At 44.7% G+C, this 12,514-nt stretch overlaps 1 protein-coding gene across 6 annotated transcripts in view; it reads left to right on the top strand.

Moving 5' to 3' along the window:
• NFIA (nuclear factor I A) overlaps window positions 1-12,514 on the top strand; it is a 346,337-nt gene that overhangs the window by 100,855 nt on the left and 232,968 nt on the right. For all 6 annotated transcript variants that reach the window (XM_026853504.1, XM_026853499.1, XM_026853503.1 and 3 more), the window contains exon 2: window positions 2,008-2,539. In XM_026853504.1, the coding sequence (XP_026709305.1) occupies window positions 2,008-2,539 (532 nt within the window). The remainder of the gene's footprint in view (window positions 1-2,007; window positions 2,540-12,514) is intronic.

The following is a 12,514-nucleotide window of genomic DNA, read 5'->3' as shown; positions in this document are numbered from 1 at the left end:
CAGCAATCCTTTTTTTTTTTTTTTAAAAAAAACAACTTTATTGAAATTTGAAACTATGATCTTTTCCAGTAGAGGAGGGGTGGGGTGGGGGGGGGAAAGAAGAGGAATGTGCCAATCATTGGAGTGATTTATTTTATTTTACCTGCTTATATTTTAATAGTCATTCGTAGTACTTGTGATTACTGCCGCTCTGCTGTGCTGTAATGAAATATATTGTGCCGGTTTTGGTAGTTTTTAACAATCTGTGTTTAAAATGAAAATAAATGCTGTGGTATTACCTATAGATTTAAGTATTTACAATTCAGGGGCCACTCAGAATAAGTGCAATGAAAGCTTTTGGGAAGTCAGCAGAAGGTCTTGAATTACGACAGGGTTTTGCTGATAGATATTTCTACTATTGATTTCTTAGTTTTTCATAATTTTTGAAAAGAAAATGCAAGGTAAAATAAGGAGTTGAAAGGAAGCAAGATGTCTGATTTAATAACAATATTTGCACGACCCGAAATGATTTGGGTAGGAAATGTACTCCATGGGATAATTTAAAAAAAAAAAAAAAAAAAGTTAGTTTAGCTGAAAAATCCCCAATGTTGTCTCGCAAGGGTAGGCAGCGGGTGGCTTTTACCATGCTGGGGGAAACGTTGCACAAATTACTTTATTTTTCCCTCCTGGAGGGCCCAATTCTGAGCAAAGGAGGAACTCGGCCCCTGGCAGCAGGGACGTCCCCAGCACGCAGTGCTGGATCAGGCCCCCGCAGGCTATATACGTTTTTATGTGCAGCCTCGAGTTCGGTCATTCATTTATTCAGAGAAAAACAAGAAGCGTGTCCTCAGTATATTATAATACGTTTTGATCTCTCTGGCTGATTTCTGTAGTCCTTTTTGAGGATATATATTATTATTACTATTTTTAAGCAAAATTGGGGGGGTCTTTCTTGCGTGTTTTTTTTTGTTGTTGTTGTTGTCAGCATAATTTTAATCGTGATTATTTTTTGTGCCAAGGAAGAGGGGTGATATTTAACTCATCGTTACACAAAGCAAGCAGTGTCTCTGGATGGCCAAACTAACTTTTCAAGTGGGATACGAAAATACGACACAACATGTAAAGAAAAAATTAGTAATTCTTTGAGTATTTGCACGAGTCATGCTAAGGTTTTCTGTTAACGCATTTTTCAATATTTTTAAATTTATTTTTTTTATAGAAAGACTCAGAGTTTGGCTTGTTCTGATAGGCTTGAATATCAGATTTTTATTTTTTTCTTTTTGACTAAATGCAAACAAAACTTTTTAAAAAAAAAAAATTTGTCAGACTTGCTTTTTCTAAGGATTTTTTTAGCATTAGTTATTGTTGCACACGCGGGATAAATCGGCCGCGTTACTTTCTGCTCCCTTCACCGTTTAGGAAACGGAGAGAAAACCACCCTTCATTGTATTTGTATATGCAGCTATATTGGCATTTTACTATACTGCCTGCTGCTATTTCCAAATATATCTTAGGGAAAGTTTTACTATACTTTAGACTTCCCCATACAAACATTGATTGGCATCCAAATGTTTAGGATTTGCCAAATTGGCGGGCATACGCTGGCTACACCGCAAGCAGCGGGGTCAGGGAGAGAGCAAAGGGAGATACGCGCTCCGCAAGTGGACTTGCAGCAGGGTTTTTAGCTTTTAACTCATGCTAATTTTTTTTTTTCTTTTTTTTTTTTCCAAGAGATCTGGGGGTTGGGGAAAGGGCCCCATTGCTGCACCGTCTCCACCTGGGTGCTTGTTTGGAGTTGGACCCTGTTTTCGGCGGGTGGGAGCGGAGGTTTTGGGTCGGCGCGAGGTGATGTGGCGGTGGCGGGGCCTGTCGGCCAGGGGTACCAGTCCCGCAGCCCATAAAACCTATAAGCACCCTCCTAATTCTCACCATCCTGGCGAGCCTTAGCACCTCGCGCGAAAGCCCCGTTTCTGGAGGCTTTTTGTTGATGGTTTCGGTGACATCGACCCTTCTCTGTAACTTTTTCAGGATGAATTTCATCCCTTCATCGAAGCACTTCTGCCTCACGTCCGAGCGTTTGCGTACACGTGGTTCAACCTGCAAGCCCGAAAAAGAAAATACTTCAAAAAACATGAAAAACGCATGTCAAAAGAGGAAGAGAGAGCCGTGAAGGACGAACTGCTAAGTGAAAAACCCGAGGTAAAGCAAAAATGGGCATCCAGACTTCTGGCAAAGCTCCGGAAAGATATCAGGCCTGAATTTCGGGAGGATTTTGTTCTCACAGTCACAGGAAAAAAGCCTCCGTGTTGCGTTCTTTCCAATCCAGACCAGAAGGGCAAGATGAGAAGAATTGACTGCCTTCGCCAGGCAGATAAGGTCTGGAGGTTGGACCTTGTTATGGTGATTTTATTTAAAGGTATTCCGCTCGAAAGTACTGATGGCGAGCGCCTTGTAAAGTCCCCACAGTGCTCTAACCCCGGGCTGTGCGTACAGCCCCACCATATAGGAGTTTCTGTTAAGGAACTCGATTTATATTTGGCATACTTTGTGCACGCAGCAGGTAAGTGCCTTTCTATACCACCTTCTCCAACTTTTCGGTTTATCTCCGTGCCGGGTGCCGTTCCCCCGGCGGCAGCTGCATGAGCTGGGGAGGGAGCTGGGGATGTTGGTTATCACCCTCCCGGGGCAGTGAGGAGAGTGCCAAAACACCCTCCCTTTTCCCCCCCTTTTTTTTTTTTTTTTTTTTTCTTTTTTATTATAATCAATGGGCTTTTAAGGTGCAGCCATGTAAAAGCAGCTCTCGTTTTCCCGGGGTTAACGGCATTTTGGGCATCCTTCACATGTGTCATCATAAATGTTGTCCTAGGAGGCATCACAGCCGGACGTGGCTTCCTTTATCCTGATTTTGGGGGGAAAGCAGATTTTAATTTAAAAAAAAAAAAAAAGAAAGTTTGTTTATGTTATGCAAAAGTAGTCTGAGAGGACTAGAGGTGCCCAAGGCCTATGGGTCAGGAGTCCCAGGTATCCTCACCCCACGGGGGTGGGATGGGGAGTCTAAATCCCACAGGATTGGACTCGGAGGGAAAGGTAAAGACAGTCCCTCCGGTAGCAAATCTAGTCATCGGGTCTGAGCAGCCACAAAACAAACCGCCGGGTAATCCTGTGGGGAAAAGGAGGCAGTTAACCCCCCCCGAAATACCACAATTTACACACCTAGAAGCTGAGCAGGTCTTGAAACAAATTCCTCGTTTGATAGTATTGTGTTTGGGGGGGGGGGGCGCTGAGATTTTTTTTTGCGTGTGATGAAAATCTTGGGCTCTCTAAACTCCAGCACAAAGTACACCCTGCCCGCGGAGTGACTCGGTGTGCTCAGAGGATGTGTAGTGTGTTGACTGGATAAAATAATACGCTATTGTAGTTCTCCTGAGTGATTATATTGCAGAAAAATGTGCGCGTGTGAAGTGCTAGGCCCCGGTTTTCACGTATGGTATGCATAGGTCCCCTGGGTTTCAGCTTGACTTGCAAGTTGAGGAGCTGGACAGGCTGGGGAAAAAAAAAAAAAAAAGAGGAGCAGAGGGGAGAGGAGTCCTATTAGTGGAAACCACTTCTATATAAATATATATCAGTAAGAAAACCGAGCAAATTACAGCACCGGGGACCTGCGTTTCCAATGCCACCTTATTTCGGAGGGTCTCGCAGAAAGTTTTGGCTGCCCCAAAGTTTTTCTACGCTGAGTTCCCTGCACAGGAGTTGTTGCGACAGGCAGTGTTGCCTCTGCGATTTTTTTACGGGTGTGATCCCTGTTCGGAAATAACTTTCAAATATCCTCATGATATTTCCTACAGAAAAGCTGTGAAATTCACTTTGCACTTTGGTGTGATGTGGTAAATCATCCTGCACGTTTATGGCGAAGGGGAGGTAGGCAAATACTGTGGAAAATTATTTATTTACTCTGCGATTTATTATGGGGCACGGTGAAGGAAGGATGGCCAATTAATGGCTAACTGAAGGGAAATTCGGACTGGGGTGTTGCAGGTCCCCTCCCGTTCCGTCACTGGCCATGAGGGAGACCGGGGACTCGCATCCCTTTTGTCTGCCTCAGTTTCCTCCTCCGTATCTCGGAGCAGGATGATGCACATAAAGCGCTTGGGTATCCACGGCTGAAAACTGCTCTGTACTGCTGTATGACACACAGGTTTTTATTCTTTAAATTTATATGTAGCGTGGTGCTGGTAAATACTGGACTATATTGTGTTTCCTAAGTGAAAAGCAACCTTCTGCGGGGTGGAAAAGTTATTAACAGAAACCAACGGTCTTGGTTTAGCCTGTATGTTGGGTTACAGAAATGTAGGATGGGAAGAAAAGGACCAAAGCCAGGGGTGTAAGTGCTCCAGGAGCTTGGAGGGATCCCTCTCCCTGATAAGAGTCAGGCAATAGACATTATAAAAGTTCACTATTGTGATTAGGGATATACCATCTTATCAGCACGCTGTTGGCAAACAGTAGCCTTGATAGCGAACTCTTATTTATTTCTGCCTTCGTCGTCAACAGGCAGCAATTGCACTAATTGTTCTTCGGACTAGATGTTTGCCGCGGAAACTTAGCGTGAGGCTGAGGCTCGTTTTTTTGGGTTAGATTTGCGGTTTTGTGTAAGCAGCACCGCGCTCCTACCGACCGCACCGCTTCGTGTTTTCGGCCGTTGTTTGCTGATTGCACGCATCGCATTGTGCTCTTAATGCAGTAGCGTGTGCTGGCGTATTCCCTGCTAAACCTCACTGGGGAGGGGGACAAAATGATTTTTAGGTGGTAGCACAGTGTGGTCGCTGTCTATATCGCTTTCACGGAGGTGTACCGAAAGCCTCGCATATAGGCTACCTCTTTTTTTTTTTTTTTTTTCCCCTTTTTTTTCCCCCCTCCGATATATCCCAGCAGTCTTTGTTACACCTGAACATTGGCCAAGTTGACAGCCATTGGTTCCCGCAGACCCGCAGTAATGGCAGCTTGTGCCGGGTGCGCAACAGGAAAATTACAAAAGAAAAAAAATATTAAGGGTCCTTTGTCTCAAACTCCACCAGACCTCGCTCCCCAAATGTATGGACCGCTTATTTATAAGGAGGAAGTTGCCAGCGCAAATATTAGGTAGGCTGGTCAACTTACATATAGTGGATTTGACAAGCATCTGCTATAGTACAGAAGATTTGTAAACACTAAACAATGTTTTTACCTCCTTAAAAGTTTTGAGAAGTTGCCAGTATTGGCAGGAGGCACAGACTCCGAAACGTGCTTGAAGATACGTGCCAAAACCATTGTGACCTTTTCACCCATAGTGCTTGCTTCTCCTTTTCTTGTTTTTTTGTTGGTGTGGGTTTTTTTTTTCCTCCACTCTTCGTCTTCTTTTTTTTTGGGGGGTAGTATTCTCTTCCAAGATGCCCTTATTTGAGGTGACTTCAGCAGCGAGATGTCCCTTCTAAACATGTACAATAATTATTGCTTTGAATCCACGCTTTTTCTTCAGTAGGCACTATCATCTGTAAGGGAACACATGTGCACAGATTTAAATAGTGCTTCTTACAAAGCTACTGAAATCAATTCATCTCTTTAAGAACTGGCTAGAAAGAAAAAACAAAAATATGCAAATAGGCAAACTACATGTCATTTTTGGTTTAAAAAAAAAAAAGAGGGAAAAAAAATAAAAAAAAAAAAAAGGAAAGGAGGATCGGTGTTTTGTGAATTAGAGGTTGACCAAAAAATGTATTGAAATCTAGAGTATTGCTCTCAGTTTGCAGTTTCTAATCTGCTTAACTAAAAGCAGGCGGCATTTTCATACCCTGAACTTGGGTTCGCTTTTTAGTTTTCACTTATTCTGCGCTTGTATCAAATGACAAGTTGGAAACCATTGTGGCAAACCGTTTTCTTTGTGGGAGTCGAACAGTAAAGCTAATTTATGACCGGTCCTTTACCAGATGATCTGTATCAGAATCTACAATATACTAGGCACGTGGCAAGGTCACAATTTAAGTTGTTAAGGTCACAACCTTAGCCACCAGGCATTTGACCTTTTAGATAAAGTTAACCTTTGTTCATTAGTAGGCACTCAACCGAGAACTTTCTGGAGTTTTTTACTGCTTTGGAGTTCCTTCTGCTAATGTGATCAGATTGGAGAATAGATTCGCAATGGAAGTAGTTAAATTTTGTGAGAGGTCACAGATTTTAGAGACTTCTCCAGTAGACGAAGCTGGATGGCAAGCCAGGCGGTGATGCTGCAATGCCCGATTTATTTTTTTGGACGGCCATCGTTATGCGCTTCAGGCGAGAATTAAGCTAGCGAGGTATTTGTGGCAGAGAAAATCTTTTAATCTTTCAGAAGGACGTTTAAAAATCCCAAATGTAAGAAAAATTTGGGGATGGGGATTTTATTTACGTGAGCTCGTTTTTCCGTTTGCGTTTCGAATAGAAGCCAGCGAAGAGGCAAGATCTGTGACTGAAAATTTACTTCCCGTCTAAATATGCTCTATGGCTAATTGCCTGGGCAATAGTATATAACACATGACCTTGAACTTTAAGCAGACCCCTTTTACCATTGCCATCGGTGGGTTTAAAATATTTCTACTTGGACCACCGCAAAGACGCATTGATGGGAATAACCCAAAGATTGGTTAACGCAGGAAACGACTGCGGATAGCCAAAATACCCATGGAGGTCCCGGGAAGTCCGAAAGGTACACAAGGCTTTGCGCCGTAATCTTTTAGTACAATTGGTATTGATTGTTGCTGCATTAATCCTGTTAATAGCCGCAGCCGGTTCGGCGTGTTGCAGGGATGTGAGAGGTGTCCTGACAATACTGTACATCACCAAAAGAGCTGTCGCAGCGTCTTCAACTCCTGAGAGCTGCTTTGCAAAAGTGGAGCGTTCGACGGTGGAAACTATTGCCGGCTCATATAGAAACACACACCATATTGTTTACTTAATTATGCCGTAGCGAAGGCTCATTTTTAATTATTTAGCTGACTTTCTCACTTTGCTGTGATACCACATTTATTATTTAATTTAAAATCAAAAGGGCTGCGCTACTGTTAGTTTTTGATGCGTTTTACTTTTGTTTTGGCTACGTTATTGTCATTCCATCGTACAGCAATCCAGATAGCCGTGATATGCAGATTGGCCAGATGGTCATGTTAACAGATTGAGAACCCACTTCCCACTGCTAAAGAGCAGGTGTAAGATCAGTGGGCTTTTTTTTTTTTTTTTTTTCCTCCCTCCTTTCCTCCCAAGTTTCAACCAAAATGCTCTTTAGACAGCTCATAATGGTAGTTAAAAAGGGGCACATTTCAAATGGTGTGTGTTCTGTGGAGATAATATGTAATATATATGTCGTTTTTACACGTATCTGAAGACTTTTAAAGCATCCGTGACATTCCCTCCATATATAAGGCTTTTGAAAAGCTACTTCCAGCCCGTGGCTGCTCCAGCGTGCATCCGTAATGGTCCTTAAAGTTTTGTTTGCGATGTTAATAGTCCCTATGCATTTCTACAGACAGATTACATTTACTCTTACCAAAAAATACTCCGCTAGCTTTGCAGCAGGTATGTCACACGCTTTCCCTGTACAGGGCTTCCTGTGCACCCCCAGGGGAACCTGAGCAGTACAGTGTTCACCTGAGATTTTAATGTTTGGGGCTCATAGGGGGGGGTTTGGTTTTTTTCCCTCCATTAATTTTTGTCATGGTGAGACATCTATAGACTTAAGGCAAAAAAAGAGAAACAAAGGCATCTCACAGTATTTCTGCCCTCAAGGAATACCAGGAGAAGGCAGGTTTTGCATTGCTTTAGCCTCATAAAAGTGCCCATAAAAAGTCAGTGGTGGGGGCCTGGGTCTATCCCTCAGTCGGGAGAGGTGGGGAGATGACACCTACAGCTCCTCGACACCCCAAATTTCATGCACCCACCTATCACGGACGTGCACGAAACGTGGCGATCTACACACCCTGTGTGGCACAGAGAGATATCTCCATCTATTAAAGCGCTCCGTTTTGGGGAGCGGGGCCGGGCGCTTTCTGCAGCCGTGAGCAGGGCGGTAGCTGACAGAAGCAGGATTTAGGTGGGACAACTGCTCTCCCCCCGCAGTTGTAACTGAGCCGGTGAGTATCCGTGATAATTCACATACTAACTGGTGCGGCACTTGGGATGGTCTGCTCTATCACGAACCCCTGGCAGGAGTTCAGTCATGTGGTTTAGCTTTCCCCTTTCTCCAACAACAACAACAGCAACAACAAATAAACACGGGATAAAGACGTATTTCATATGCTCAGGATGTTTTCCAGGTGATGGGTTCGGCTGGTATAAGGGTGTGTTGTTTCCATACCTCCCTGCCCCGTCAGGCTTCGAGGTGCAGAAGCTGGAGAAGCCTTTGAATGGTAAGAAAGTTGCCCAACGCTGCTGGCTTGTCTACAAGCAACTGCACTTTTATATTTCCCTTCTTTTCCACCCAATGATGAATAGCATTAATTTAGATCTATTTAAGGCGAGTGTGGGAGAAACCACAATCTTTGTTGTGGTCACTGCTGTACACAGCGGGGCTGAATGTTTCTCTTGGTTGAGGCCTCAAAGCTGAATCTGGAGAACCCAAAACATCATGTCAGCTTTTCAAACCCTTCAAAGAGACAGTGGAATCCTAATTGTTCATAAAACCCGCTATTTATTATTACAATTATGTATTTTCTCCCCATTCAGACGTAAAGGAAAGGGCATCCCTCACTTTCCATGCCTTGAATTTCTTTGCAGCTCCTCCTCCTCCTCCTCCCCTCGATGCTTTGGGTTCAGGCACCGGCTTTCACAACCAGCAAACAAACCCCAGCCCGCTGCTCCGTAAACCCTCAACCCCTCCTCATAAGTCTGCCCTTTGTCACACACATCCCAGAGTTGGACCCTCTGGGGCCTGGGGACCGTCCCCAGCAGGATGACTTTTGGGGCATCCTCGTCGGGAGCTGCAGGTCCGGCTCTGCCCCCACTCCTTTCCGTGCAGGCAAGGGCTGGAGCTGCTGATTAGATTACAGGCTGTAAATTCAGGGCAAATTATTTTAGCCTCCTAACAGCAGCCGATCCTGAAGGTTTCCTTACGACAGTGAGGGCTCTCAATAGATAAGAGTTGTTGATGCACTAAAATTAATTTTATTCGCTTTGGTTTTTCTGTTCCCGCGATGGTCTTCATTCATTTGATCTTTGGCTATTGTTTATTATCACCTGCATTATGGTAGCCACCAAAAAGCCCAGCTGGGATTAGCACATGGGTCAGGGTGCTTGTGATGTGTGGGGCAGTTTTATCCCAGCAAGTTCTTTGGGGGTTTGCAGCATTTTATGCCCAGTTGCAAGGGCAGAGCCCCGGCTGATCCCCTCATCACAGTGTAATTAATTTTGAAGAGATAACAGTGTATTTATGTATTTTTCTGAAGTGTTTCTAGCTAGCGTTGCTCCATGTCCCCACCCAGGGGATGGATGTGGGAGCATGAGCTCAGCCCCTGTCCGTGGCATTGTCACAGCTCAGCACGCAGGAGGAGGACGTGGCCCCAGTAGAGCAGGTGGCTTTGGGCTGGATTCCGTAAAGGACGCCAGGGCCTCCATTTTGTGTGCCAGGCTCTCACGTGCGAGTGCAAAATGGAGAGCTGCGCGGTTGAGTTTCGCCTCTAGCAAAGCGGGTGGGTGTACGTTGCCCGCTGTCCCTGCGCTGCCGTGGTGCACGCAGACCCATGGCGAGGCTCGGGAGGGGATATCCTGACCTTATACATCCATCAGTTCCTCCTAAAGGGGTCTGGGTCTGTTCTCCAGGTCCTTCATATCCACCCTCCCAGTCCGAGGGCTATCCCGGTGTCACAGCAAGCCGGCACATTGGTTCTCGGGCCAGTGCGAAAGGCTCCAGGGAGTCATTCCTCCTTCCCCGTGGGCTTTGGTACACATCAGTGCCATTAGATTAGCAAGATAAAATCAAGACGGGTTTAATGACACACCATTCTGAAAGTTTCCTGGACTTTATTGTTCATAACTTGGACCTGAGTCGGGTTATTTACACATGAGGATTAAAAAGCTGCAAACAACTGTGTGATTTTTAGGGGCTGAAAGCAATTAGCATATGTGGGTAGGAGGATACACTGCATGTCTGCATTCCTTTAAAATATAAATCACACTTATTTAATTATGTTTTGAGAGGGCAGATTTAAGGATATACTGCAAAATGCATTACCTATTATACCAACACGATAATCTTATTAACCTTGCTTTCTACTTTTTAATTTTATTGTGCACCCTGTACAACTCTTACGATATCAAAAATAATTACTTGGAGAATACATGATGTCAGAGGTCCAATATGACATTTATCTTCACAAGTGAGGAGACGGCGATCTCGTGCATTGCATAGCAGCACGGGAGGCATCAGGCAGGTCCACACTGGGGAAGGGAAGCGAAAATAGGTATCATCAGATGCCATTGAACGTCTATAAGCTCATGTTTGCAGGTTTGTGTTATAGCTGAGGGCTGGCTTGACCAAATTTGGTGCAATTCGGCAGCCACGGGCCTCCCACAATAGAAAGGCTGAATGTTTTGCTGGCGTGTGCCATACGAGTCCCATAGGTGAGCCAATATTTCAGGGAGGTTCCGTGCATCCAGCCCTGATCCCAGTTGGATTTCCTGTTAAACCCTGCGTTCTCCATCTCTTCCTCCTCAGGGCAGTGCCTCTCTCTCTTTTTTTTTTTTTAATCCATCCCTCCTAATGTTTGATAAGTGTTGATGTTTCCCCCTTTATTTTGTGAGGGAATGGGTGAGGGTGATGGGTGAGGGGAAACAAATGCCATAATAATATCCCTTTTCAGAAGAATATAGTTTAATTTTGTGTGTGCGTGCAGCAGCTGCCATTGGCAAGCTGTCGTCTTTGTTGCCATGGGCTTTTTTTTTTTGCATGCGTGCCAGAACATGATTGGATGTTTCAACATGTTCATGTTTTGGGGTGAGATATATCTCTAGTGAAGCACAAAATGATCATGGGGTTGGTGGGTGTCCAAGGCAGGGTTATTCGGCCAGGTGAGCTGGTTGTGCTGGAGAGGGTCATGTGAGCCTGGTGCCTGGTGGTTGTTTGGTCGATGAGATAAAACTCGCTGATGCTATGGATTTTTTGATGATGTAAAAAGCTTGTTTAAAACCATCACAGGAGGATGTCTCACCGAGGTCTCCTCCAGCAGGATGCCCAGGGGGCACAGCGGGAAGCCCCTGGTGCTACCTAGGGAGGACCCATCGGTGGGTTTCTCCTGCCCATCTCGCTCACCTGATGCACACGACCCACGGGAGGTCGTGTCCATCCCCAGCTCTTACTGGTGCTGCGGGGAGCTGGACGGTGGCACGGATGAGATTGTGCTGCCTGAGACTCCAACCAGTGATACACAGGCTCTGGGCAGGGCTTGCGGTGCGTGTGGGATGGAGCACACCTTCCACAGGGCATAAAACTAATGCAGCATCACCCGTGAGAGCTGCAGGTGACAACATATCCTCCAGGCCTGCCACCGTGGCGCTTAGCCCTGGTGTAACTAGTGCTTTTGCTGCTCCTTGGTTTCATCCAATTGTCATATTCATAATAGGCTCATAGCATCAGTATCTAAACAAACTCTAAACCTGCTCTGCACCGTCCTCTGTGCTGCACGTCTCTCTTCTCATCCCGGCCACTGTCACCCCACGTTAAGTACGGTTGGAGTCGATGATCTTAAAGGTCTTTTCCAACCTAAATGATTCCGTGATTCTAAGTAACACACGAGGGAAGAGCAGGAGTGCTCTTCATCCTGGGAAACTCACCACGCAGCTGCGGGGAGCATCGCTGGATGAAAAGTGCATTTGCAAACTCAGGAGAAATATTTCACAGGGAGGCATCTACATACAACCCTCTTAGGCTTGGACCTAGTCCTGAACTGGAACACTTGGTGAGGGGAAAGTTTGCAGGGCGAGCGCAGGACTGCACACAGTCTGCTGAAGGTTTCAGGAGGAGGAAAGGACGAAGAACTAAATGCAAGGTGTTGAGACCGTCTCATTCACATTCTATTTTTCTGCGTCTACAGATTGAGTCTTGTGTATGAGGTACAGATAATGAGCTGTGTGAGCTTTGTATTAAACATCACGTCTGGTTAAATTACCATTTTTGTGTTTAAAGCCAGTACGTGTGTTACAAAATACCTTGTAACGCACTGAAAGAACAGGGATGAACTCCTGTAAAGGTATCGAAAGACAAGTAGTTGCTACACTTATTGTCAAGGTGAACACTTAGTGTGAGATTTTCATGCAGAAATACATTGTCAATCAGATTTCATCCTAAGGATATTTGCTAAAAATGTTGTCTGATCTTTTTGCCGAATATAGTTTTAACTTCATACGAAAGAAAACGGCCAGATCCCTGAATGATGCTGGTAACTTAGGATAAAATTTAAATTTAATTCAGTTCTTTTTTTTTTTTTTTTTTCTTTTAAGGCAAAGTAGTTTCAAGTAAATCAGAAGAATGAATTCT

This window comes from Athene cunicularia, assembly GCF_003259725.1.
Source record: "Athene cunicularia isolate RWA chromosome 8 unlocalized genomic scaffold, athCun1 chr8_part1, whole genome shotgun sequence".
NCBI lineage: Eukaryota > Metazoa > Chordata > Aves > Strigiformes > Strigidae > Athene > Athene cunicularia.
This window is presented reverse-complemented; position numbering and strand designations above follow the sequence as displayed.